The following is a 27839-nucleotide window of genomic DNA, read 5'->3' on the forward strand; positions in this document are numbered from 1 at the left end:
TTGTTTTCTATAGAAGTTTATTCCCAAAACAGATCGCGGCTTCACGGAACAATTTACACATACAGGAAAAGGGGCCACTGGGCTAGAGGGGGCAACCCCCAGAGAGAGGCATCTACAAAACCTAGGACATAGCGAGGACACCCTCCCACCCTCAGGAGGCCACTCAGCCCTTCAAAGGCTGGGATCATTCTGGAGAGCTTGGGTCCTGGCTGGTATGATTTGGCACCCGTCAGTGAAGTATAATTTTTAATCTCCTAGGAAACTACTCCCCAAGAGTATGCATGGGATGAGGGGTGAGGAGGTGTCTGTATAGGCCATCTCCCAACTCTACACAACCACTATCCCCTTTGGTCAGAGGGTACCTACTCTTGAGGGTTTCTGGGTTTGCTGTTAAACAGGGGACTCAGGGCTGACCTTTGGCCTGGGAGAGCTCAAGATGGCCAGGTCCAGGGTCTTCACAGGTGGGTCCTCCAAGCCCCTCTCTCACATTCCCTACCTTTCAATTGTAAACAAAGGGGGGAAAAACATTCTCAACTGTAAACAAAGTGTAAAAGTTCAAAGTTTTAAGTGGTAAACAAAATTTAAAAAGTTTTTAAATCTCTAACTGTAAACAAAGTAACAAAAAATTTAAAGTCCCCAGTTCTAGACATCAGACAAAGTAACAAAAGTGAGAGTTTCATGAACAGGGTCCTAAACAGTCATTTTTCCCTTTTTAAGGGAATAAAGGAAGAGTGGAACTGAGTCGCTTCCTGCAGCCCGGATGTCTAGGGCCAGGGAGGATCCTGTAAACATGGGAGGCAGTGGCACCTACATTCTGGGTCTTGATTTCCCATGTTTCTGCTCACCCTCCCAATCCACCCTTCCCAGTAAACTCTAGTAGGGAGCAGTGTCAGGGAATCAAATGGCACCACAGACAACTTTTGTTCACAGCAGGGGCAGGTGGGTGACCTTTCCCCACCCTTTGTAGGAATGTCTGATTAGAGGCCTAAGCCCCCCTCAGGGGAGCCAGGGAAGCCTTGCTCTGTAAACATGACATCTGCTGCTCTACCAGCGCCCCACAGCATCAGTCCTAGGTCATAAGGCAGTAAGTGGTAGGGACTCCACATTATAAACACACATATCCACAGGGAGGGGAGGCATGAGTCCCCAGGAGGAAGCCAGAGGACCCCTGTTTCCAAGACCAACCCCCAGCCCCAGAAGTTTGGCCTTTGGGGCATTTGAAAAAAGCAAGAAACAATTTTGTACTTGGGCCCCTGGCAATATTCAGATCCACCCTGGGGGTGTTGGGGGAGAAAGGCATCTGCCCCACCTGCCTGATTCTACCTATCCCAGTTAAGATGAGAAAAAAGAGCATATGGTTTGCTAGGGACCCACATGGGGCCAAATTCTACATCTTTCTTCCTCTGTCCCCCTCCCCCTTCCAGCCCAGCCTCAGATCCCTGGGAGACAGAAAAGCTGAAAAATAACATAAGCATATCTCTGGTTACAAAGGTACAAAATGTATAAAAGTCCTCCCTTCAGTTTCCCCATCCCTGCATCTGCCACAGGCATGCTCACGGATGCACATGGAACCTCAGCACTCTTGAAGTGGGCAGAGCTTTACAGGGTGGGGCAGAAGGCTGCCTTGGGATCAGCCCCCACTCCTGGAGTCTCTTCTGTTAGCCCAAATCTTCCATTGCCTTCAGCTGTTTCTCATCCATACTGCTTGGCTCCTCAGGAGTGACCCTCACTTCTGGGAACTCTGTAGAGTTGTGGGTGGAAATCAAAGGTCAATGCTGAGAGGACTCTAAGTCAAGTGGCTCTGGGTTCCCCCACCAGACTTGGCCTAGTCTACCTCCCCTCACCTCCACCATTACCTCTACGTCTCAGCCTCAGCCCTCTTGTGCCCCTCATGCCCACTCCACTCCATCCATTACGGACCCCCAGACTCATCAGCAAGGCTCCTTGGCCACCTAGGTCTTTAAGTGCTTCAAAAGCACCCAAGTATTTTAAGTACTTGACAGATATTGTCTCATAAATCTTCTGCACATCTCTAAGGATTTGTTACTACAGACCCCTTTTTCAGATGAGGAAACTGAGGCTCAGAGAGGCTTGTACCTTCCTAAGGGAATATAGCTTATGAGGTAAGATATACAACTCAAAATCAGGCCTGTGTGACTCCAGAGCCTGAACCCCTGGCTAGGTTCTGGCCTACCTCCCATACAGCCAGACCCCAAGGCTAGATTGCAGGGGGACACAGGGGAAGAGTCAGCTTGCTCTCATCCCCAACCCCAGTATCCCTCTAGAGCCCCACGCCCCCAACCTCCCTGTTCCTCCTGCCTTTTTTTTTAATGTTTTTATTTTTATTTTATTTTATTTATTTATTTATTTTTTATTTTTTGCAATTTTTGGCCAGGGCTGGGTTTGAACCCGCCACCTCTGGCATATGGAGCCAGCACCCTACTCTGTTGAGCCACAGGCGCTGCCCTATTTTTATTTTTATTTTTTTTCTGTAGAGATAGTCTTACTTTATTGCCCTCCGTAGAGTGCGGTGGCATCACAGCTCATAGCAACCTCCAACTCCTGGGCTTAGGCGATTCTCCTGCCTCAGCCTCCTAAGTAGCTGGGACTACAGGCACCCGCCACAAAGCCCGGTTATTTTTTTGTTGCAGTTTAGTCTAGGCTGGGTTTGAACCCACCACCCTCGGTATATGGGACCGACGCCCTACTCACTGAGCCACATGCGCCGCTCCCTCCTGCCTTTCTTTTCTCTTCTTTCTTTTTTTTTTTTTTGCAGTATTTGGCCAGGGCTGTGTTTGAACCCACCACCTCTGGCATATGGGGCCAATGTCCTACTCTGTTGAGCCACAGGCACTGCCTTTCTTTGTCCTCTCCCAACAATGGGTCTTGCTCATTTCATTGATCCCTCTTCTCCCTAAAGCCATCTTTTACCCTATAAGCCCCCACAGAGCCTGGCCCAACTATTTCTCCTCTTTGAAACTCACCTCTTCTTTTGGCTTTCAAGACCTAGGATTTCCTGGCTCCTCCCACCCCCACCACTCCTCTGACTTCTGTGCACTCAGCTACTTCCCATCTGTCTGTCATCTCCTTCCCTATAGAAGCCCCACTGGCACCTGTGAGCCCCACCTGACAGTGCCCACAGATGGGAAGAACTTAATATCGACCAACTAAATTGATGAACAAATGATTTCCCCCCCATAAAGTTAACTCTTCAGCCTGGCATATCCTGGCACCACTTCTGGTCCCTCTTTATCTACTACAACCCCATAAGCTAAGTCTCCTCCCCTCAGCCTCTTGCACTGACCAGGTTACCTCCCACTTCTAGGCCTTGACCCATCCTCTGCCTTCACTAGCTCAAGTCCTTGGGAAGTCACCTATCTCTACTTATCCTGGGAGGTGCAGGGAAGGGTGGCTGGCTCTGTCATTTGGCTGCTATTTCCCTGCTGGTCACACCCCCATTTCCTGCCAGACCTGGCCCCTCGCTGTGTGAGCCGGGGGTGGGGGGTGGGGTGGGAGGGGTGGGTAGCTCACACCTGTCTGCCAACCCTCACCCTATTTCATGGCAGAACACCAGAAGGGTACACAGGAGTTTGCCCTAAGCTGACAAAGGTGCGAGCAAGTGGCGGGACCATGCTTACTCTGAGTCTGGTGACAGCTCCGAGATACTGTGAGAGGTGGCAGACCGTGGTGTGGAAGGTCCAAGTGCAGAAGCTGTGGCAGTGGTGTGAGGGCCCGAGGGCGTGCTTGAGGACTGCACAGAGGAAAGGGCTGAGGAGTTGAAAGAAGCGAGGATAGAGGAGAGAATATCTAGCTGCTCTGTGGAGGGGCCATGGCTGGGGCCACTGACTGGATCTTCCCTAGCTCTGAGCAGCTGTGGGGGTAGACCGAGGGCTTCTTGTGAGGGGTGCCTGCTAGGTATCTGGTCCAGCTGCTCCCGAGAGTTTGAGCTTCTAGACAGAGAGTCCAGAGGCTGGGATGGCAAGAGGGGGTCCCTTGAGAGTTGCCGCTGAGGAGACAGGGGCAGAGGCGGGGGCTGTGGATCAAGGTCCCGGGCACGGCGGGGTGGGGGTAGTGTGCTCAACCACTCTCGAGGTGCCCCTAAGTCCAGTGCATCCCGTGACCCAAAGCGGCCGGCCATGGCGCCAGGGTAGTCCCGGGGTGGCTGCCTCCGCGGCAGGGTGCTGCCCCGATTTCTTGGCTCCAGGCGGCCTGGCACAGTGTTCATGTGTTCCTGGGAACCTGGCCGGCTCAGGGGATGTAGAGTAGGGGCAGGGGCCTCCTCTAATCGCTCACGGCTTAGTTGCCGCCGGAGGAGCAGGTCCAGCTGTTCTCGGGAGGAGTAGCGACTGGCTGGCTGTGAAAGGCTGCCTGTGCCCCCACCAGCATAAATGCGACCATAAGAAGCAGCTGGCACAGCACGGTGGCCCAAGGTGGCAGCACGGCACCAGGACAGCTCAGGGGCACCTCGGGGCTGTGGCATGAGTGGGTATTGCAAACGGTTCTTCAGGATGCCTATGAGAGGAACAAAATGGGAGACAGGGTGTGTATGTGGAGAGGATAAACAGGAATTCCTGAGTCTAGGGATGTGGTAGCCCTGGGATCCCTGGGACAGAGGCCTGGGAGCAGAAACCCCTTGGGGAAGGGCAGAAGCAACCCTAGAGGTCTGAGAAAGGCAACAGGACAGGGGAATCCTGAGTGGGGAGGCAGTAATCCTTTAGATCAGGGCACAGGCAGTCCCTGTGGTGAAGGCAACCTCCCCCACAAAGTCCGAGAGGGGCAGCCCTCAGCTCCCGGCAATGCAGGACTGAGTCAAAAGTGCAAAAACACCCTGGGTTGGGGCAAAAGCAGTCCCCAGGTCCTTGTAATACAAGGGTGAGGGCAGAAATCTCTTGAGTTGGGGCAAGGACAACCTCTATACAAAGCAAGGTAGGGAGCAGAAACCTTCCAGATCAGAGCAGGAAATCTGGGATCTGGGGAGCATCAGGTCTTACAAAGTGGAATTGGAGGAAAGGGAGGAATCCATTGGGTTGGGGCAGGAGTAGCCCCTGAGGTACCTGTGGTGCCAGCCAGGGTGTGGGAGGATGAAAAATCCCAGGTCAGGATAGGGAGACTATGAAGCAGGCTAGAGGAGCAAAAACCCCAGATCAGAGTAAGAGAAACTCTCACTTTGGGATGTAATGGGGTGTTTGGAGGCTGGAATGTCTAAGTACATAGCTAGCTGAAATCCCCTGGGTCAGGGCATGAGCAGCCCCCAGGGTCCCTGTAGTGCAGGCCAATGATCAGGGTCATACCTTTCCTCTGGCGTTGGGCCCGGCCCACAGAGGTTTCATCCCCACTGGTCAGGACCAGGTCTGGCTGGTTGTTGTTCGCTGCATCCTTGCTGGTGTCTAGCCCCAGACGCCTTTCAGAACCCCAAGTCTGCAGAGCACAGGGGGCTACCTTGCACTCTCCCAGGGCTGGCCAGTAGGACAGGAGATCATTGCCATCCACATCTGTGGAGCCAGGGCAGGTTACAGGAGCCTCTGGGTTGACCCCAGTTACTCAGACTGAGTGATGCCTGATCCAAATTACCCTTGAAGCCCTCGCTGGTCCCAGTGAGCAGATGTGGGAATAGGAGGGCATGTCCTCAGAGACTAGTGGAACCACCCAGGCAGGGGGTTCTTGATAAGCACCCCCTTAACTAGATACTGGAAGTAGAAGAACCTAATGGCTCAGTGTTAGGAAAGTCAGACCAGACCCTAACCTGCAGGGAAGAGTGGGGGCTAGAGGGATAACATGCCACTCCGTAATATCCCTGACCTCATTACTCTGTACCAGGTCATTCCTGGGCCTCCCAAGCACTTCCAGGAGGCTGGATAGGGAGACATTTATGGGGGTCCCAAGCTTGACCCCAGAGGTTCCCAATGTTCCAGTCCCAGGCATCTTCAGGAGACAGCAGGGTCCATGCATCAAGTCTAAGCAGAAAATGGGGTTTTCCTTGGTCACTCATGAGCTCAGAGGGCTCCCATCACCTTTGGGGTGGGTGAGGAGCCTCTCACTCTGGGCTGCTCGGCAGAGTGGACGCTGGAAACGCCCCCGTGTCCGGCCATTGTCTTCGCTTTCCGAAGATGGGATGGACAGACTCCTGTCCTCCTCCAAGGACAGATCACTGTCGGAGTCAGAGTCCGCACCTAGAGTTGGGAAAGTCAGAGGAAGAGGGTATAACAGGAGTTTGGGGAGGTGAGAGACTTTGGAGTAAGGGAAGAACCTGGGGTTCTACCTGGTACAGCAAGGGTGTTTGGGCTGGGGACCTGGGCAGAACTTGAAGTGGAGGTGGGAATATTAGGGCCAAGATTTATCATGGAGCAAGGTAGGAGGAGTGGGTTGAGAGAATCAGGGCCTGGTGGGTAGGTACCTCCTGGGGCGGTGACCTGGGAGGAGCTTGTCCCACCCCAGTCAGCCACTGTACCCAGTTTGGGTAGGGCAGAAGAAAAGGGGATCAATTGGGGAGAGAGCCTCTGCCTTCCTCCTCCCTAACCCAGGCCCCCAACTCCACCAGCATCTCGATGGAACATGGCCACATCCAGGTCAGTGGGGCCAGCGTGAGCCTGGAGGCTGTGGTCAATGTGGTCAGCAGCTGAGCCATGTCGAACCAGGACATTATCCCTGGAAAGGCAGGAGGCCCCCATGAAAAGGGGATATAATGAGTGCTTGGAGGCTGGAGTGTCTAAGTCAGGCGTCCTCAAACTGTGGCCCACGGGCCACATGAAGTGGTGTGAATTATATTTGTTCCCGTTTTATTTTTTACTTCAAAATAAGATATGTGCAGTGTGCATAGGAATTTGTTCATAGTTTTTTTTTTTTTAATATGAATTTTATTTTATTTTTTGCAGTTTTTGGCTGGGGCCGGGTTTGAACCCACCACCTCCAGCATATGGGGCCAGCGCCCCACTTCTTGAGCCACATGTGCCACCTTAGTTTTTTATTTTTTAAACTATAGTCCGGCCCTCCAACGGTCTGAGGGACAGTGAATTGGCCCCCTGTTTAAAAAGTTTGAGGACACCTGGTCTAAGTACATAGCTAGCTGCAAGTGGAATGTCTCTGAGGGTGTTCCTGGACATCTGGGGCAGAGGCAGCAGCAGGGCCCCTGACGGCCCACATGGGGGGAGCTCCCTGCCCCAGGACCTGGTAATGCCATCTTTTTTTTTTTTAGAGACAGAGTCTCACTTTGTCGCCCTCAGTAGAATGCCATGGCATTACAGCTCACAGCAACCTCCAGCTCTTGGGCTAGGGCAATTTTCTTGCCTTAGCCTCCTGAGTTGCTGGGACTACAGGCACCCGCCATAATGCCTGGCTATTTTTGTTGCAGTTGCCACTGCTGTTTTAGCCGGCCAGGACCAGGTTTGAACCCGCCACCCTTGGTATATGGGGCTGGCGCCCTGCCCACTGAAACACAGGCACTGCCTGCCAATTCTTGGTAACATGGGGCTGAACTAAGCTGAGAGTGCCCCTCACAAGGAGGCCCTTCCACCTACCTGAGGTAGCTGCGGCCCCGCTGGCTGTCCTGGTCCTGTGTCCGGCCAGAGCGGGCACTGCTCACGGAGGAGACAGTGGAGGCACCAAGAGTGATGCGGATGAGGCCACTCTCCTCAAAGAGGGCTGTGTTGTTGTAGGCCACAGGTCCCTAGGGGAAGCAGGCACGGTAAATATAGCCCCGCAAAAGCCTCAAACCCTGGCCTCCCCAGACCCCCAAGCCCCTGATAGTCCCTTACCATCCCAGGTGTGGGCCTTGCCTCCTCGGGTGCTGCCTTCCTGTCCAGACAGACAGGTGTCCAGGCAGCTCGGGCATCTGCATTCAGGACACAGAAAAGCAGCAGCACTGCCAGGCCCTGTATGTCAGCAAGGGTCAGTGTGAGGTCACTGAGGGCTTAGCAAGGGGTAGGGAGATATCAAAGTCAGAGAAGGTGGGAGTAGGGCCAGCAGGGGGCCAGCAAGGGCCATTATAAGTCCCTATGGGTCAGCAGGGCCAGTCACTACAAGTTAGTGTGAGACAATGAGGAGGCCAGTAGGGTAAGTAAGGGGATCAAGCAAAGGTCAGCAGGGGCAGAGGCCAGAGTAGCATGAGCGACTGGAGTCAGTAAAGGTCAGTGTGGATCAGCAAGGGGCCAGTAGCCTCAGTGTTGGTGAAGGCCAGTCCAGGATCAACACCCAGTCTGGGGTCAGTGTCTAGTAGACATGGCTCAGCTGCTGACCTCATTGACCATAGCTCCAGGCCAGGGGTCAGAAGCTAGGGCCAGTGTCTGGCCTGACAATAGTCATCCAAAAAGAGTCAGCTTTAGTCCTACGGTCAATGCCCTGCTTGGGGTTGGGCCCAGCCTTCTGAACATCCACTGGGGTCAGGGGCGGGGAAGGGTGCCAGGGTTACCTGGAGGCCACAGAGGCCGGCGTGGAGGTAGTGGAAAGCCAGGATGCTGTGGTTGACTGCCAGGAGGCCAAAGAGCCAGGAGGCACTGACCAGCAACAGAAGCAGAAAGGAGCTGCGAAGGGTCCTGCTGCAGGGACATGGGAGGACACAGGAGGACACACAAGGCTCATGTGTGACTCATGCAGGGGACATAGAAGAAAAGGAACATGGGGGTCGCTGGAGGACATGGGGTGGGGGGAGGGGAGATGGGAGGTCATACAAAGAACCAAGAGAGCACTCATAGAGCTATAGGATGAGAGGGGGTAAAATACATGGGAGTGTGGGACCATGAGGAAAAGCATGGAAGATAGGTAGGGACACATGGGGGAGGGGGCAGAGTGGGACACCCAGGCCAAGGGAGACCCAGAGGACCAGGAGAAACAGCATGGTGGCAGCATGTGTGGGGCCAGAGTATAGCGAAGGCGCCAGGGAGGGACAGCAGGCCAGGGCAGGTGTGACTACATTCCTTCATCAGAACTTGGAACCCAGCCTCCACCAGGGATGCTCTAGAGATCCCAGACCCCACCTAGAAGGACCCTGCCATCCTGAGGATTCCCTTCCTCCCCCAGTCAGCCAACTCACAGTGCAGCGGTCTTCTTGGCCTCCCTCTGCCCTGTGGAGCAGGATGTGCGGGCAGCAAGGAGAAACATGGTCCCATTCATCTGGACCCACAGTCGGACACATGAGGCCGGTCAGAGCAGAGAGAGAGAAACAATGAGAGACAGATAGAGGAAGGGACAGAGAGAGACCAAGACTACAGACAAAGAGGCAGAACCAGTGAGAAATTCTTTGTCACACACAAAAACATGAAGGTACAGATCAGAGACAAAAAGATAGAGCTTAGAATCACAGAAAAAGTTGGATATAATAGAACCAGACAGGGACTGAGAGATGGGGGAGAGACAGAGATGGAGGTAGGGAGAATCTGTGACCCTATACCCCCCCCCCCATCTCCATGCCAGGGGAGTGGGGAGTGGTCACTTTGTGACCAAAGAACACAAATGGAGATCAAGCCAGGGAGCCCGCAGTATGCCCCCAGCCCCCCTCAGCTGACGGAACCATACTTGCCACAAGTCCTCCTCCTCCCACATTGAGGGTAGCACAGAGGTGGACACCAAGTACAGGGCACTCACCAATATGACCAAGATGACAGGGCCAGCAAAGCTCCAGATGAGGGGTTCATGGACCGAGATCCAGCAGAAGTCAGGGTTCCCATAGCCCTCAGGGTCCAGGCCAACAGCAAGGCCTTGGGGAGAAGGGGTGGAACTGAGAGGTGTATTCCAGAGCTGCTGACCCTCCCATATGTGGGTGGAAGGTGAGTGAGGGTGGAGCAGGCTCCTTCACAAAGAGGGGATGCAGGGGGTTGAGGTCAGAGGGAGTCACACGATTGGGATTGGGGACAGGGTCAGGCCAGGTGATAGCTTGAGGTCAGGGGTTATAGCCCTGAATGGGCAAGTGGGCAGGGCCCTCACCCAGCAGCACAGCAGGGACGCCCCATCCCAGGGCATGGTAGAAACGCATGGCACCACGGTCCACATTGCGTGGCTCAACCTGCATGCGGTAGAGGTGCAGCCCCTGCACAAGGAGCCATGCGAAGGTGCTGAGGAAGAAGTAGTGCAGGAGGATGGCGACTGCAGTGCACACCAGCTGAGGGCAGGGCAGGGGGGTGTCAGGACCACTCCTGCCTCATCCCACCTCTGACCCCCTCCAGGCATCTGCTTCCCATCTCTGATCCCTAAACCATAGCATTTTACCCCAGCATACTGCCCCAAACCTTGGCCTCAATCTGAGCATCTGACCCTAAGATTTGGCCCCAGTTCTCTTGGGTAAGGTGGGATTATCAGGACACAGGTTCTCTGGCCCTGAACCTGCACCTGGTTGTGGGTCCTGTGAATCCCCAGCAGGAAGAGGAGCTCTGCCACCCCGAGGGCAGCTGCCACATTGGCATGGATCCCACGCACATTGGACTTCAGGCTGCGCAGACTCAGCAGGACAGCTGCAGTCAGCACCAGTGCAGCCACGGACACTGCCACAACCACATGGGTGAACACAGCCAGCAGCTTCAGGTCACCTTCCAGCCGCTGCAAAGAGAGAGACATTCACTGGGGTGTTAGGCAGAATGCCCCTAGCCCTTTGACTCCCACCTTCCCTTAGGACACTAAAAATAGCCCCACCTCACGGGGGGAGGCATCCATGAGGACCCCAAAGGTGCCTGTCCGGCTGCAGCGACACCGTGCATGGGATCCGTTCCTGTGCACCAGCTCACAGTCCCGTGCTGTCCACATACCATGCTGGTTCGCCCTGTAGCCACAGGGCAGTTAGACCTACCACCCCATCTGGGGAGTGCCCCATTGTCAGGCGAGGGTTTACACGGGATTGTGGGAGGGGCAGGCTAGGATTATCAGTTGGCCTCCCAGGAGCTAGCAGGGGACCAAAGTTTCCAGAATGGGGATCCTCACAGGCCAGGTGGGTCCCACTGCATGCAGGTGGCCTTGCTCCGATTCGCTGTCTGTAGCAGTCGGAACTCAAGGCTGATTGGTGACTCCAGGACACCCCTTAGGAACTTGCGTCCATGGAATACAGCCACGCTGACCACCGGAGAGTTCATAACAGGGTTCTGAGGAAGCCTGAGGAGACATCCCATCTGGGCTTGGCCACTGCTGAGCTCTCCAAGCTGTCTACCTACCTCACCCTGTCTTTGTGCTACTTACCATGGCTGACCGAGGGTCTGGGATGTACCCAGAGTGGATGCGGTTTCTAAGATGCCTCTCTGTTGAGCTTAGACTAACTGCTCAGACTGGAGTCTGAGGCCTAAGTGGCTCCCAAGGATTTTTTTTTTTTTTTGAGATAGTCCCACTTGATTGCCCTGGGTAGAGTACCATGGTATCATAGCTCACAGCAACCTCAAACTCGTGGGCTCAAGCTATCCTCTTGCCTCCCAGTAGCTGGGACTATAGGTGCCCGCCATGACACCCAGCTAGTTTAGCTCCAGGGGATTTGAACTGTGTGCTCATACTGCCCTCCTGCCAAATTCATCTGGCCTTCATCAATAAGCCTGTGTTTGTCTCTATCAGCCGGTCTACACCTAGTGCATGTACCTTCCTGTGTGTGACTGCCCCCATCTGTGGCTGTGTGTCTGTCATCCTGCAGCTCTACTCCTCTGCACAACTCCAGACAGCATGATTCACATGGAACCCAGCATAGACAAGGCTCTCTGGAGCTGTGCACTAGAGCATCTCTGTATGTATGTGAACCTGTTAACCAAAGAAGGGAGTGGTGCGCTGAGCAAGAAGCTCATGGAAAGATCAGGGGTGAGGGGCATGGGTACCTGGCGCCTCGGCGCTCGGCCTGGAACTGGGCAGGGAGCAGCCCCCCCAAGGTGCGGTAAACAAGGAGAATGACAATGGAGATCCCAGGCTCTGGCTCCAGGGGGGCTGGTGGGGGAAACACGCTTGAGGTGGTAGAGTTTTCCATGTTACTGGTTGTGGGCAGAACTGCCAAGAAAGAGAGAGGAGCCACTGTCAGTGACCTCTGACCCCAAGCACCCACAAACCCAGCTTTGAACCCAACCCAGCATCAAGCACGTCCAAATGCAGGTCCAGAACTAGAAGGTGGGGGAGCAGGGACCCATGAAGGGTAAATTCAAGGTCTGGGAGGGGTCATCTGTGGTAGTTGTGGGGTGGAGAATTGATGTGAGAGGGTATCACATAAAAGGTCTGACATGGAGAGGTCTGGCAAGGGGGAAATTTGCAGGAGAACAACATGGGGTCTGACTTGATGGGGACAGGGAAATAGGACCGACCCAGGGATCTCTCAAGGACTTTCACCTTCAGACAGGGATGGCCGAGGGGACTGGGAAGGCAGCACCACATGAGTATGAGGATCCCAGGCATCCTGGCCCCGAAAGAGGTTGCTGTGGTAACGGGGGTAGCGACGGGTCCCCTGTGTCGAACTGGGGTGTTCCATGCGGTCAATGCTGAGCACTGCCAGGAGGAAAAAGGAGGAGGCCCATCAAGGCCCTCTTTCCCATGCTGCAGGTTCCACTTCCTCCTGCATTTAAGTCCCATAATCCACATTTTCCTTGTTACCAGCACAGAGCCTGCCCCTGAAAAATGCTGAGGATTGTGGCACAGCCTCTGCCATTAATGTCACCATCAATAGCCCCAGCCTCTGACCTCTAGGTTCCTGCCCTTTCATGGGCCCCTGCCCTGTCCCGCCCCACCCCACCCACCACGTACTGATATTGGGTGTCACCAGCCCCACAGGATTCAGGTATGTGAGTTCCATATTCCTTGCAAGTGTGGCTGCATACTCCTCTAGATGCCGCATCAACACTGCGCTGCTTGGGGAGCCCTCAGGGGCCCGCTGCCCCAGTGCTGCCCACAAGTCCCTGGTCTCTGGAGCAAGCAGTGCAGAGCTGGCCCACAGCAGATTCTGGGAAGACAAAGATGGAACTGGGCTCAGCCAGGTGATGAGGATGTGTGAGGGGATAGGGCCAAGGGGTCTTGCCAGGTGCTCAGAGAGGACCCAACAGCAAGGGAGTGGAGCTCAAGAGGACAAGGGAAGAAGGAGAGTCTGGGACCTTCACTTCCCCAGAGGACAGGAGGGTATTGAGCTGGGGATCCAGGGCTGGGGGCTGGGGATCCAGAGGTCATGGAGCTGGGGGTCCAGGGCCAGGGAATTGGGAACATAGGGCACAGGCCCACCTCATTGAAGTGGGCATCCTGTGTGGCTGTCAGCCCAAAACCCTGCTGATGGCTCTCAAAGGCCAGAAGGTGGGCCAGCAGGCGTGCAGTGACTCGGACATCTTGGCTAAAGTAATGGTCAGTGTAGCCAGTCACCTCCCGCAGCTGCTGAGCCAGCTTCTTAGCCTCCATAGTATCCAGTGCTGTCTTGTTCAGCTCTAGACCATCCAGCTGCAGGGACAAGAAGGAGAGTGGTTGCTCTGTGATCCCTTAGGCCATTGTTAAACCCCTCACAGTTTAAAAGGCAACCAGAAATGGCCCAGGAGGTCAAGGTCTGGAGATGATATCTGGGGCCTGCTATAGGCTTGAGATAGAGCCAGTGAAGGTCTTGGGTGCAGGGAAAGGTTTGGGCAGTCTCACCAACAGACTGAGCTCTCGAAAGGCAGGAGAAGTACAGTTGAAGAGGTCAGGCTCCAGCCAACCCCGGTCCTCATCACATCGCCGCACAGCAGCACCTAGGGGTAGGAAAGCCCTGGTCAGACCTGGGACCTGGATCCCTTTGCCGAGCCCTCTCTTGTCCCAGGGGAGTCCCTGAGGCAGAGGACAGCAGTAAGCATCTACAGCTGGATCCTTGGACACAGCAGCCCCAGCCCATGTGGGCCCAGTGCTTGTCAGTCCATTCCTGAGGGAGCATGTGGGCCATCCTCAACCACCAGCTACACAGGGTGGGGCTGCAGACACACACGCTCACCTGCATCCACACAGGCTGGGATAGACTCAGTGCTCATACATACAGCCAGTGCTCACAGCTGCACACACATAGATGTATGGATCAGAACAAGCACACAGACACAGTACTATCTCATACACACACGGACATGCCAACACAGATGAGGTCTGCCAGGAATATCCTGTGACCAAAGTAAGGTGGGGGTTCACACAGTTTTAACTGCCTCAGTGGTGACTTTGCCGTCATCTCTCTTCCTTGTCTGTTGGGATGGAGGTAGAGTGAGAATTGACTTGTACCTTTAAGGAGCTTGTAACCACCAAGAGGGACTCTAACTTAAACACAGCATTCCCTTCCCTCCAAGACAGACTCTCAGACTGTGCAGGCATAGAAAGACATACACATGGGCATGCATACACAGACGAGCTCTGTCCAGCCACTGAGGAGGCCTCAAGCAGCAGGGAGGAGTTGTACAGTCCTCAGAGGGGAGGGATCTTCCATGATCTCAGGCAGTAGGGAGAGGCCTACAAAGACCCTCAGGAAGTGGTAATGTCCTGAGGAGGGGTCTGCAAACATCTTAGGAAGTAGGGAAAGATCTTCAGTTTCCCAGGCAATAGGGAGGCGTCCCTAAGGAACTCAGGCATCAAGGAAAGGATTCCAGGGTCCTCAGACAGCAGAAAGGGGCCTCCAGGGATTTCAGGCAGTTAGGAGTAGATTTTAGAAACCTCAGGCAGGAGGGAAGGGTCTGCGGGGATCTCAGGCAGAGGGAGGGATCTGCAAAAGCTCTGGCAGTGAGAGGGGACAGCGCACCTGAGCAAACATGTACCCCTTACCTGTACCCCGCAATCCTGCCCAGAAGCCAAGAGAAACAGATGGAGGCTCAATGAAGGTTTAAGGAAGGACCCAGAGGCCCTGGGAGGTAGTGAGGGGCCCACATGGACTCCCACCCCATTCCCACCTCTTTACGGGACCAAGGCCACCCAACTCAGGAAAAGAGATGGCTCTAGCAGTCAGAAAAAAGGCTTACCCCTACCTTCAGCAAAGCCTTTTCCCCCCATATACTCACCCAGGGCTCCCCGGGGACAGGGCACTGTGGCCAAGATGCCAAACTTGGTCTGAGGCCACCACACACCAGATCTCAGGGACTTGGGGCAGGCATCATAGAGCACTAGGGAGAAAGGAGGTAGAATCTGGGGCAAGTGGCAGCCATGTCTCGCTTACTGCCCCTCCTGCCTACCCCAGGCCCACTGCCCACCATTCCTGTTGGCTTCTCAGGAGTGGGCCTGTCAGATTCTGTGACAAGTCAGCAAAGTACTTGGGGCAAATGTAGGGATCCCTGGGTATAAGTGGTCTTCCTCAGAAGTTTCCAGAGTCCCTACCCAAGAAGCTAAAAATGCTACTAATACTTGGTGACAGCATGCTGGAATCAGCCCTCTGTGGGTGAAGCTGTGCTGAGCCTGCTTACCTCGGCAGCCACTGGCTGTCACCTCTGCAAAGGGACTGTCACAGCTGTTGCACTGGCGGCCAAGGGCTCCTGGGCGACAGGGGCACTGCCCACTGTGGGGTGCACATGAGCGCGAGGTGGAGCCCACAGGGTAGCAGTCACATGGGAGGCATGAGTCACTGCCCCGGGGGCGGTAGTGGAACTCCTGTTTGAGGATGGGTTGGGGCCTGAGGTCAGAGGTCAGGGTTTGGGGAATGGTCAAAGGCAATGGGTAAAGAGAACAGCACTCAAAGGCTAGTAGGAAGACTGGGCTACAGGAGGTAAAGGGGGTGTTAGGGTCAAGGATGAGAGATGGCAACTAGCTCAAAGGACACAGGTAAGAGGTTAGGGCCCAAGTCAGGTGCCAGAGGTCAGCAAGCTGGACAAGAGTCATAGATCATGTCCAAAGAAGGGTTAAAAGGTCAGGAGCCAGGCACACCTTGCAATGACACTGCCCATTTGTCTTATTGCAGTTGGGGTCAAAGCCCTTGTGAACGTCACAGTTGCAGGGGCCACAGGTTGGGCCTCCCCACCATCCCCGTGGTAAAGGGGGTGTTAGGGTCAAGGATGAGAGATGGCAACTAGCTCAAAGGACACAGGTAAGAGGTTAGGGCCCAAGTCAGGTGCCAGAGGTCAGCAAGCTGGACAAGAGTCATAGATCATGTCCAAAGAAGGGTTAAAAGGTCAGGAGCCAGGCACACCTTGCAATGACACTGCCCATTTGTCTTATTGCAGTTGGGGTCAAAGCCCTTGTGAACGTCACAGTTGCAGGGGCCACAGGTTGGGCTTCCCCACCATCCCCGTGGGCACTGCTGGTCCATCCTGAGGGTGAACAACCAAATGAGATGCTTCCATGGTATCTCAGTGACCCTCCCTGTCCCCACCAGGTCTCTCCATCATCTTAGCTCCCAGCCTCTCACCTGTGCTCACAGTGGTGCCCAAAATAGCCACCTGCACAGTCACAGGTATAGCCATGGGGGGCTCCTGGGAGGTGCCGGCATGACCCCTGGTTTTGACAGGGGTTTAAGAGGCAGGCATCCACACAGCCTGGACCATAGTAACCTGCAGATTGGGTCAGGAAGCTCAGGACATGGGTCACAGAGCATGGAAGGAAGCAGGTACTTGTCCTTCTAAGTTCCCGCCCTTCCCCCACAGGCCCTCTGGATCTCCCATCTTTGTCATGAGCCCCTGGCTCCTGCCCAGATCACCCTTCCCCCAACCCTCTCAAGGCCTACCTGGCTGGCATGTGCAAGAAAAGGTCTGCCAGAGATCTTGGCATTCAGCATGGGGTGGGCAGGGCCCAGAGGCACAGGCGTTGGTCACCACACAGCCAGGCTCCACATTCACTCGGTGGCTGGGGGGTAGCAGGGCCGGGGACCCCGAGGGTGTGGAGCCAAGCCACACCCCCTATGGATACAGCCAGCAAGGGGTAAGAACATGTCAAGGCACAAGTCCTTTAGAGCCAGCCTCCTGGTCTGATAACCCCTAACATGCAATTTCCTAAGATCCCCCCAAGAACCCAGGCCCCACAAAATATCCTCATTCAGTTCCCTGACTTGGGTCCCTGGGGAACCCTAATTGTGCTGTCTCTGACACAGATCATCTAAGCCAGACTCTCACTTCTAATATCACAGGCTTGGCCTATCCCTGGTAACTCTGGGTCATCCAAGCCCTCATGCCAACCCCAATTTGAATGCTTCCTTTCAGATCCCAAGGAGCCCCTGACCTCTGGCCAATGACCCTAAGGTCCTATATCACATTCTCATGCTGATCCCCACCTGGATGCAGCCGACCAGACCCTGAGGAACCTCCTCCTTACTGCTGGAAGGCAGGCCTCCCACGTGGAGTTGCTTTACCTTCAGGCCCTGCAGCTCGCTCCCTACTGCCATGGTGTCCTGGAGAAAGGGGGACAGTCAGCATTGGGGATCAGGATGGGGATGAACCCTGACGTATCCTACAGTCAGTCTTGGCCTTCTTCTATCCCTGAATAACCCTACTTCCCTCTGGGGAATGGTTTGGGAATGAGCTACTCTCAAGTATGGAGAATCTGCTTGGTCCTGGGTAATGTGTGATAGGGAGGTTTCAGTCAGAAGCCAGCCTCAGTTGCCTCTCTCTTGGACCCAGAGAAGACTGAAATTCTTTGATTTCTGATCTGGGTAGGTAGGGACCAGGGCAGAGATCAGAAGGGGTTTCCAGGAGTCAGGTCTTTGCTGGCTACAGAGGTTCCCTAAGACCAGGCCAGAAATCTAGGTGGGCTCCCTAATGTAAAGAAGGCCTGATGGCACACTAACCTGGCTGGTGGGGTGGGCTCACCAAGGATATAAAGAGCGAAACTGGGGGAAGAATGTCAGACTTGGAGCAGTACAGGGAATTGAAAGGAGCTGGACTAGAGCTGGGGTCAAACAAGGCAGTTCTGGTTGGAAGGCTGACAGCATACTACCCCAGGGTCAGAGGTCAAACCTGGAAGAGGCTAAAGTCCAGTGAGACCAGGAGGACATGGTGGCCCCGCTGGCCACCTGGCTCCTCTTGCAACTCCAGCTGCAGATCATGCCACCGGCCATCACTGACAGTCACCTGGTCCAGGAGGAGGTGTGCAACACGGCCTGAGCCCCTGGTCACCGTCACGGACAGCAACCCCTGATCTATCTGTAGGTTAGAGATGCATAGCCCTGGAGTTAGAGCACCAAGTTGGGTTGTGGCTGAGAGGTGGGGTTCAGAAGGCTCAGAGGTCAAGAATATTAGAGTTCAGAATGGTGGTCAAGGTTATACCTAGCACATAGGACACTATGCCAGAGGACACCCTGTTGCTGATATCGTAGGTCAGGGGCAGGGGATAGAACCAGGGTTGTAGATTGGTGCACCTAGAGAGAACTATGCTGGTACCCTGTACCTATAGAGGATATCATGATGGGGAAGAGAATCAAGGGTCAGGTTTACAAGTGGTTAGGACATCTGGCAGAAAAGTATGCTGGTGACCATACAAAAGCCTAGAAGAATGTTGCTGATGGCATCAGAGATTGAGATTAGAAGGGTAGACACACCTGGCAGAGAAGCATGCTGTGTGCCCCAGCCTGCACTTGCATCAGGACCCCTTGTGTTGCTCGTGTCCGAAATGCCAGCCCCAGATACCATGGCACAGACACAGTCATTTCACTTCCAAAGTTCCAGCTCAGTGTACCATTGCCACGAAAATGATGGGGATGGGCCATGGCTGAGTGGATAAAAGAAGCAGGGTCACTAGCCACAACCCAGGAATAGACTTTACCCTGCACACCCTTCCTGCCCCATGCTGCCCACTCACTGAGATGACAGTCTTTGCCACCGAAGCCCACAGGGCAGTCACAGCTGAAGCCACCCCAGTGCTCTGAGCAGAAGCCACTGTTTTTGCAGGGGCCTGAGTCACAAAAGTGCAGTTTGGCCTGGCAGCCTGGGAAAAGAAGGCACGTAAGAATATAAGATAGGGAGCATGAGTGCTGGAGGACACTGATGTCCTGAGGGGCCAAAAGAGCCAAAAGAGGCCATGATTGCAGCCCCATGGTCTCTCAGGGAATGGGGTTGCTAGGAATCGGTCCTTAAAGGCTGAGCTGTAGTATGGTGCTTGGCATCTAAGGAGATGGAGTTTAAGTCACCCCATGTAGTCTTTCACTCCCTCCCTATGATTGGAACAGGGCCATGGGCTGAACTCATGGGAGCTTCAAGCCTACCTGCCATGGTCCCATTGTTTGCGACAAAGGCCGCCATGTCCACTCGGCGGCCATCGATGTGCAGGTCCCGCATACAGCCGATGAAGTCTTTGTGGGACACGGGGAAGTTCTCGGGGAGGTTGGGGACACCCCCCAGGAGCAGAGGACCCGTCAGGTCCAGGGACCTGGGGGTCAGGGTTCTGGGTCACTAGTGGGATTGGGACCAGAATAGGGTTGCTTCCGGGAGCCATAGGAAGTAAAGGGTGGGGAGATTGAGGAGGGAGGATGAAGCTAGGGGAGGGAAGGAGTTAAGGCCTTACTTCAGTTGTGGGGGTACAAAGGATAGATCAAGATGGGCAGATGGTTTGGGGAAAGGTAGGAGAACTGGGGTTGAGGGCTACAATGAAGGAACAAGGCATCTGAGTGGCTGTGGTAGGCGATAGAGAAGTGCAGTATGGAGGGAATGGTGTGAGATTAAGGGGGTGAATGGGGACTTTGGGCATTAGAGAGACTAGAGTGGGAAAGTGGAGGCTTTGGAGCTTGGGTGCCCAGGCATTGTGTGTGGAAGCAGGGAGTCTGGGGTAGAATATAGGACTGAGAGCTAGGGTGAATAGCCTTTCAAGGTCTTTGAGGGAAGAGGGAAATCTGGTGGTCTGGAGAAAGGATGGGGAGCTTGGCAGGCTGGGGTGAAGAATGGGTTATATGAAAGATTAGGGTGGGCTTTGAGAGGTAGAAGACATGGGCACCAGGGGGTGGGGGCCTCACTTCTTGGAGCTTGTTTGCACACCAGCAGCCGCGCATGAGTAGTTGCCAATCTCAGCACCAAACTGCAGAGCTACAGCCACATCGCAATCATCCACACTCAGCACAGCCACCTTGTCCTTGGAGGGGCCCTGAGCACCCCCTAGGGCATCTGTCCGGGGCTAAAGACCCAGGCACAACAATCAACAGTGCCCTTAGGATAACCCCAATGAGCAGAACTCAGCATCCCAACTCTCCCCATACTCTATGCTGGGGTGGTGCCCACCTTATTGTAGTATCTCAGATGCACTGTATGCCATTGCCCGTCACTCAGGCCCCCTGGAACTGTGGGGCTGACCACTGTGTTGGATTCACCTGTGGAGGAGATGCATGTGGAGAGTTACATGGGACAGCTGAATCACTCCATCCCCCAGCTCAATCATATAGGCATGGTTACTCCCAGAGTCACCATGGATGCCTCAGATTATTCCCCCTACTGTTGACCATACTGACTGGACCAGAGTGGCTTTGAACAGATAGAAGTAGCATACACTTTTTGGAGAGATGGGCCTTCCCATAGGGAATGATTCCAGAGCTGGGTCTTCACTACTGTGTTTGGCATGGAGGTGTGTGTTCAGGTGCACAGTGAGGTTTGCCTAGGGGAACTAGGGGCTTGCATCTTCCAGCCACGCGACGTACACATGCACCTACTCGCCAACACACATCAGCAGAGGCACCCACCCGTGGAATATGTGAGCCGAACTTGGCCAGCCATGAGCTCCAGGGCCAGGAAGTCATGCTTCTCGTTCAGGCGCCCGTTGTAGAAGAGTAGCCCGCTCGGCTGCACCGTCGCGAACCTGAGAGGGGTGGGCAGGAAACGTCAGGAACCAGATACCACCTCACACCCACCATCCCCGCGATAAGTTTCTTGGGGCGCCGGCTCAGACTGGGGCAAGAAAGGAAGCGACGAGGGACCGCAAGGATTGACGGGGAACCCCGGAGCAGTGACGTCAGGAGCGGGCATCAGGGGAGGGGGCGGTGTCCTGTGGGGGCGGCAGGCTCGGACAATCAGGAATCTGAATCTGGGTCATCTAGGTAGGGGCAGCCTGGGGCCGCGCAGACACCGGGCGGGCACCTACGAGAGGGACAGCGTTAGGTGGAAGCGCTGCCGTAGGCCGCGGAACATGACGAAAGAACTGGGCGGGAAGGAGCGTGCTGCCACCTCGCAGCGCGGGCCCTCGAAGGCGCCGCCTGCCGGGCACTGACAGCGAAAGCCGCCGTTGGGCGCATCGGTGCAGGTTCCCCCGTTGCGGCAGACGCCGGGGACACAGCGTCCGGCTTCGGTGTCCAGTTCACAGTCTTCTCCTGGAGGCCAAGCCGTGGTCAGAGGTGGTCACAACCATGCCGCCTCTGCTTAAGCGGGCACAACGTCCGAGCGCTTCAAGGCCAGGTTCTGAGAGCCTCCCGAAGGAAGCAGCTCCCTCTGGTCGCACCCGCTCTGTCTGGACCCGCCTCGCTCCACAAGCCCGGCTGGGCCCCACCCCTCATTCCTGCCTAAGACCTCCATTCTCTCGTGGCCTGAGGCCCACTCCGGGTCTACTTCTACGGCTTCTGGGCTTACAGCTCCCGCACAACCCCAGTTTTCTCAAAAGCGATGCCCCGTCCTCACTCGTATTGCAGTCCCGCCCCCAAGTTCCCTCGTGGAGTACTGCTCACCAGTGAAACGCGGACGGCAGACGCAGGTGTAGCCGCCTTCGCGTCGCTCACAGGCTCCGCCATTGCGACACGGGTTCGAATAGCAGAGGTCGAGCTCGGTTTCGCAGAAGTCACCTGTGAAGCCCGGCGGGCAGCGGCAGCGCAAGCCGGCGATGGGTTGGATGGGTCGGAAGAGCGTGGAGGCAGAGGCCAGGAAGGGCGCGGACGAGTCAAAGCGGAGCACTGAGACGCATTTCATATAGTTCTCACAGGGCTCGCGCAGGCACACGTTGTCATCGAAGGGCAGTACGTCGAGGAGCGAGCGGGCCGCGAGCGCAGCACGGCGCACGTACAACTGCTCCTGCAACTCCTCAGAGCTAAACCAGGGCCCTGCAGCACCTGCCCCGGCCCCACGCGGAGCCAGCGCGGAGAAACTCACATTGAGCACCGTGCCCCCCACGTCGGTGTCATTCTGGATGTTGAAAATGAAGACATCTTCAGCTGGTGTGGCGAGTACGGCAGCCACGCCTTCAAGGAAGTGACCCAGCAGCGGAGACAGGAAGCGTTCTTGCCACATGTTCTCAAGGCGCACGGTCAGACTGTTGGCCAGCAACTCCTCTGTGATGATGACCACACGCAGCACACACTGCGCTGTCACACTGTGCAGGCCGTCTGCAGGCAGGGATGAAGCAGTGGTCAGTGTGGGGTCAGCAGCTGCCCCTTCCTGGGACACAAGAGAGCTGGGGCCAATGATAGCCCAGGCCCCCAGCACCTCTAAGTCAACAGGCTAACTCACCAGGACATCAGGGAGTCTGGGGCTAGTGACCAACAGCTCCCCCAGTATCAAGGTGTCAACAAGCCACTATTTCTTTACCTAACCTCCAGAGGTCTGGACCAGGGATCAGCCAACCCCAACACAGCGCCCAGGGGTTAGCAAGTCACTCTCCCAACAGCTCACAAAAAGGTAACTAAGTGCTCAGTAACTCACATTTCCCCAAGTTATAATGGTCAGCATGCCGCCCCCACTCAGGATACAAAGAGGACCTAAGGGCCACTGGCCACCTATTCCCAGACACCATCCTTGTCTCCCCCTAGAACCAGCAAAACATTCCCTCCAAGAAACAAGGAGGATTCCAAGTCAAGGATCACCCACTCCCTATCTCTAGTCAACAAATTGCTCTCCCATACCACTAGAGAGGGCCCTAGCCAATGAACATTTGATGCCATCCCCCAGAACTCTGGAGTCAGCAAGTTCCAGGACATATATACACACACACGCACACACACCAGCATTTTTGAGTTAGCAAGCTGTCCACCACTTCAGATCTGGCTCCAGAGTATTCACCACAGAAATGAAGATGAGGTGCTTATCTGCCTTTGTCCACCTTGTCTCCCAACCCTGGCACACAGTGGGTGCAATAAGTTGTGGGTAAATTGAAGGATAAATGAAGCTGTGCCTTCTCTGACAATACTAGGATTCTTTGCTCCAGATTTGATAAACAAACACCAATGAAGCCTGTCTTCCAACTTTTGCAGCCTCCAGTAGGCAGGACTTCAAGAGCCTCTCCTGCCTGCACCCTCCTATTAGAGAGGGGTTTGTAAAAGACTGAAGAAGTAGAGGCAGGAAAGAGGCAGGTGGACCTCTGGACATTTTCCCAAAGAGCAGGACCTTGAACAGCCCGTTGGACAACGCCCAGGCCAATGCATACCCACACTCTGCCTGAAGCTGCCAGGTCAATAAGTGCTGTTTCTGAACACCAAACTACGATCTTCTTTTCCTGCACAGATGGGGTAAGGGTCAAACTGGACCCAAAGTAACCCTTCATCTGAACATGGGCGTGATATGGACTGACTGGCCCATACAGGCTATTTTTTTTTTTTTTTTTGAGACAGAGCCTCAAGCTGTTGCCCTGGGTAGAGTGCCGTGCCATCACAGCTCACAGCAACCTCCAACTCCTGGGCTAAAGCGATTTTCCTGCCTCCACCTCCTAAGTAGGTGGGACTACAGGCACCTGCCACAATGCTCGGTTATTTTTTGGTTGCAGCTGTCATTGTTGTTTGGTGGGCCTGGGCTGGATTTGAACCCTCCAGCTCAGGTGTATATGGCTGGTGACTTAGCTGCTTGAGCTACAGGCATGGAGTCCCCATACAGGCTTTGTCTGGGACCACCAGAGAATTACCCTAGGACCTTTGGCATTTTGTGGGGAAGGGAGCTATTCCTAGGATAGCAGATGGTTCTTTATAGTCTTAATGGGGTCTGCTAGATGCCTTGGAAATCTTTAGGATTCTGTAGAGTCTGTGCCAGAACCTTAAGCAGAGTCCGTGTGAGGCCTATGGCAAATTTGTGGGTTGCAGGGACCCAAACCTTAAGGAATTCTTGGAAACCTTGTAAATACTTTGGTTTGAGGGGGCAGTGCCTGTGGCTGAAAGTGGTAGGGCGCCGGTCCCATATGCCGAGGGTGGCGGGTTCAAACCCAGCCCTGGCCAAAACCCACAAAAAAAAAATACTTTGGTTTGAGGAACTCCGTGTAGAGTTCCTAAGGCCCCAACAGGTTAGAGTCACTAGGTCACTTGCCTGCCCTCTCCCACTTACCTGTGACAGTCACCAGCATGGAGGCCACCAGTGGGCGGTTGTTGTCTAATTTTCGACTGAGTCGCAATTCCCCACTGGTCTGGTTGACCACCAACAGTTGCAGCTCATTGCCCCGCTCAAAGGAGTAAAAGAGGTGGTCAGAGACATCAGGGTCATAAGCTGGGATGCGTCCAATGATGCCTGAGGGGAAGGTATCTGAGCGATTGGATACATAGTTGTTGAAGAGGATCTGGAAGTTATTGAGCACAGGGCTATTGTCATTCTGGTCAACCAGGCGGACGTGCACAGTGGCCCGGCTGACCAAAGGAGCAGATGTGGCCTGTACCACAATCACATATTCCTGGCGAGCCTCGTAGTCCAGGTCAATAAGTGCTGTCAGTTCTCCAGAAAAGATGTCCATCTGGAAGAGCTCAGGGATGTTCCCCTCCACAATCTGGTACATTATATGGGCATTGGGGCCTTCATCAGGGTCCACTGCAGTAATCTGGGCTACCACTGAGCCCACAATGCTGTTCTCCTTCACCCGCACCTCAAATTCCTCAGCTGGGAAGACGGGTGCATTGTCATTCACATCCTGCACTGTAACCTGGATACTGACTGGAGTCCGCAGCGGGGGCACGCCTCGGTCCACTGCATAGGCAGTCAACTCATACACTGGAACTGCCTCCCGGTCCAGCCGCCTCACTGTACGGACAATGCCAGAGGTGGGCTCAATGGTAAAATCTCCATCTCCATCTTCCCCATTCTGGAAAGTGTACTGAACCCGGCCATTGGCATGAGCATCCCGGTCAGTGGCTGAGATCTGCAGGACACTGGTGAAAGGTGGGGCATCCTCAGAGACCAATCCCGTGTAGTGGGAGGTCACGAACTGTGGAGCATTGTCATTCACATCATTGACCATCACCTCCACATAAGTGGTGTCTGCCTTCTGTGGGATGCCATTGTCCCGAGCTGTAATAGCCAGTGTGTAGGTCACTTGATCCTCATAGTCCAATGGGGCCTGCAGTGTAATGGCCCCTGAGTCCGCATCTATGCGGAACTGAGGCAGGTTGTCCTCTAGGAGATAGGTGATACGAGCATTCTCACCCACATCATCATCAGAGGCACTAATGACCACTACGGTGCTACCCACTGGCCGATCCTCATTCATGCTCACTGAATAGTGGGCACTTTGAAAGACAGGCCGGTGAGTGTTGGCATCTGTGATATTGATGTGCACATAGCAGTGATCATGAAGAGCCCGGTCAGATGCAGTTAGTACCAGCTTGAAGTAGCGTTCTTGCTTGTAGTCCAATGGCAGAGCTAGTGTCACCAGACCCACACCTCCCTGGGTGCTGATGGCAAAGCGATTCCGGGTGTTGCCACCTGTGATCTGGTAGCTGATGGCACTATTTGCATCACGGTCTACAGCAGTCACACTGACCACACTGGTGCCCACAGCTGCATCTTCATTCAGCCGTAGGTGGTATTCCTTCATTGTAAACTCAGGCCGATTATCATTGACATCAAGCACAGTCACTGTGACGCTGGCTGAGGCAGAGAGTGGGGGTGAACCATGGTCTCTGGCTTCCACACCAAAAAAGTAATGTTCCACAGACTCACGGTCCAGGGGACCACTCACAGAGACCCAGCCAGTGGCACTGTTTATCACAAAGGGAGTATCAGGTGCCACACCAGTTAGGGAATACTCCAATCTGGCGTTCTCTCCATGGTCAGCATCCACGGCCTGAATGTGGATGACTGAGTGGCCCAAAGGTGCATTTTCCAGGACAGAGACCTGGAAGGGGGTGCTGACAAAGATAGGAGTGTGGTCGTTGATGTCCACCACCTGGATGCTGGCCAACCCCGTGTTGTTGGACAGCGGTGGCCGGCCAGCATCCTGCGCCCGGATGCGCAAGGCATACTCTCTCTCTGCCTCGAAGTCCAGAGGTGCTACCACCTGTATCTCGCCTGTGAGGCTGTCGATGGCAAAGTGGCCACGGCTGTTGCCGCTGATGATGTTGTAGTGCACCAATCCGTTGGCGTCCTTGTCCCTGTCTGTGGCCGTGACGCGTAGCACCACCGTGTGGGGGCGCACATCCTCACGCACTTGTGCTACATAGCGCTTTTCACTGAATTGGGGAGCGTTATCATTCTCGTCCAGAACGGTTATGTGTACGCGCACCGTGGCAGAGCGCGGCCCAGGCTCCTGGCCCTGGTCACTGGCTTCCACGACCAGCTCATAGCTTTCCATATGCTCGCGGTCCACACGGCCACTAGTGCTGATGAGACCCGAACGAGGATCAATCTCGAAGGCTGCAGCAGCGGCGGAGCGCGCAGCTGGGGACCCCACGAAGCGGTAGCGAAGGTTGGCGTTGGGGGGCGCATCGCCGTCCGTGGCGCGCAACTGTAGGATAGGGTAGCCCTCCTCTACATTCTCGCGAAGCGTTTCCCGGTACTGCGCCTGCTCAAAAACTGGCGAGTGGTCATTACGATCAGCTACTGTCACGGCCACCATGGTGGTGGCCGACAGGCGCGGCGAGCCGTGGTCCTGTGCGGTCACACGCAGGTAGTGACGCTCCATGCTCTCACGGTCCAGAGCGGCCGCTGTACGGATGAGGCCGCTCTGAGGGTCAATGCTGAACAGCTCCAGCGAGCGGCTGTTCATGAGCGCCGCCAGCGAGTAGACTAGGCGGCCGGCCTCGCCAGCGTCCGGGTCCTGAGCAACCACGCGTAGCACAGCGGTGCCTGCAGCCTGGTTCTCTGGTACCAGCGTCTGATAGTTGTATTGCGGAAACTGGGGGTGGCGGTTTGCGGTGCGACGAAAGCGTGCTCGGTTCCTTGAAGGTATTCTCCAAGCTTCAGGAACAGCCCAGATCCCCGGGGGGCGCGGCCCGGGGCGCTGCGGGAGGAAGCGGCGGCGGAAGAGCCCGGGGGAGCGCATGCGCTCGGGCTCCGAATCAGGAACTGTCCGAGACTCGCGGGGTGCTGAACCCGATGTGGGAGCTGTCCTCCCTGGGCGTGGTGCTGAATCCAACCCGGGGACAGATCCCGCAGCCCCGGGAAGACAGTCCCACCGAGGGGCTGTCCTCTCTACTCGGGATGTCGTGGCTCTCTTGCCCTGACCCCTGCGCTCTGGTGCCCACAATTCCCTGCAGCAGCGCGCTGTTCCCACTCTTTTGTGGGCACCTGTCCCAGAGTTCCACTGAGAGGATGCTGGCTTGGGACCACGGGGCCGAGCCAGGAGGTCCAAACGCAGGGGTGAGCTGTTTCCTGGGCTTGGGCCCCCGGGGGAAAGAGCCTCTGGGGAAAGACTACCTCTTCTTAAAGGTCCTGTCCGCCCGCAAGAGGAGACCTCTGGGCGCCAGTATAACAGAGACCCCGGTACCTGTCCTGTCCCTCGCCTGCGGCTGTCCAATGCCTGGATCCCATGTTCAGTCCCCAGCTCCACATCCTGCTGTTCAGGAGGCCCTTTACCACTCCGGGTGCTCTGCCTTCTCCCTTGGAACCCCACGAAGATAGGCTCCTTGACTTCCAAGCCAGGGCCCCCATCCTCCAGGACCCCGCGCGGCTCCGGACAAAGACCTAAGGCTCTGCCGCCGATCTGCGCCCCTGGCCCCGTAGCGGCAACTAACTCTGGGTCCCAGCCCTGGTGCCGACCGCCTCCCAGCTCCTCCCGGCTGAGGGGGAACAAAGAGAGGAGAAGGAGCAGGAGTATGGGTGTCGACAGTCTCCCGAGACTCCGCCACGGCAACCGTCTCGCCATCACCCCCCGCCTCCCTGCAGGGCCTCCACCGCCCCCCTCCTGGG

General features: G+C 55.4%; 1 protein-coding gene across 1 annotated transcript; it reads right to left on the reverse strand.

Annotated features, from left to right (window-relative positions):
- CELSR3 (cadherin EGF LAG seven-pass G-type receptor 3) lies at positions 1–27839 on the reverse strand. Its single transcript, XM_053599137.1, has 35 exons — positions 24051–27839; positions 21479–22129; positions 20902–21127; positions 20504–20619; positions 20049–20137; positions 19787–19944; positions 19043–19206; positions 18640–18765; positions 18380–18549; positions 17799–17984; positions 17117–17233; positions 16574–16745; positions 16259–16400; positions 16040–16160; positions 15321–15504; positions 14922–15023; positions 13549–13643; positions 13150–13359; positions 12682–12877; positions 12271–12426; positions 11772–11937; positions 10903–11070; positions 10618–10744; positions 10318–10524; positions 9916–10090; positions 9577–9689; positions 9026–9105; positions 8405–8528; positions 7752–7868; positions 7515–7663; positions 6536–6645; positions 6012–6170; positions 5292–5492; positions 3639–4512; positions 1–1741 (listed from the first exon to the last, which is right to left on the reverse strand). The coding sequence occupies exons 1-35, from the start codon at positions 27793–27795 to the stop codon at positions 1714–1716; spliced, it is 9924 nt and encodes a 3307-aa protein (XP_053455112.1). The 5' UTR covers positions 27796–27839; the 3' UTR covers positions 1–1713.

Source organism: Nycticebus coucang, chromosome 8 (assembly GCF_027406575.1).
Source record: "Nycticebus coucang isolate mNycCou1 chromosome 8, mNycCou1.pri, whole genome shotgun sequence".
In the NCBI taxonomy this organism is placed as follows: domain Eukaryota; kingdom Metazoa; phylum Chordata; class Mammalia; order Primates; family Lorisidae; genus Nycticebus; species Nycticebus coucang.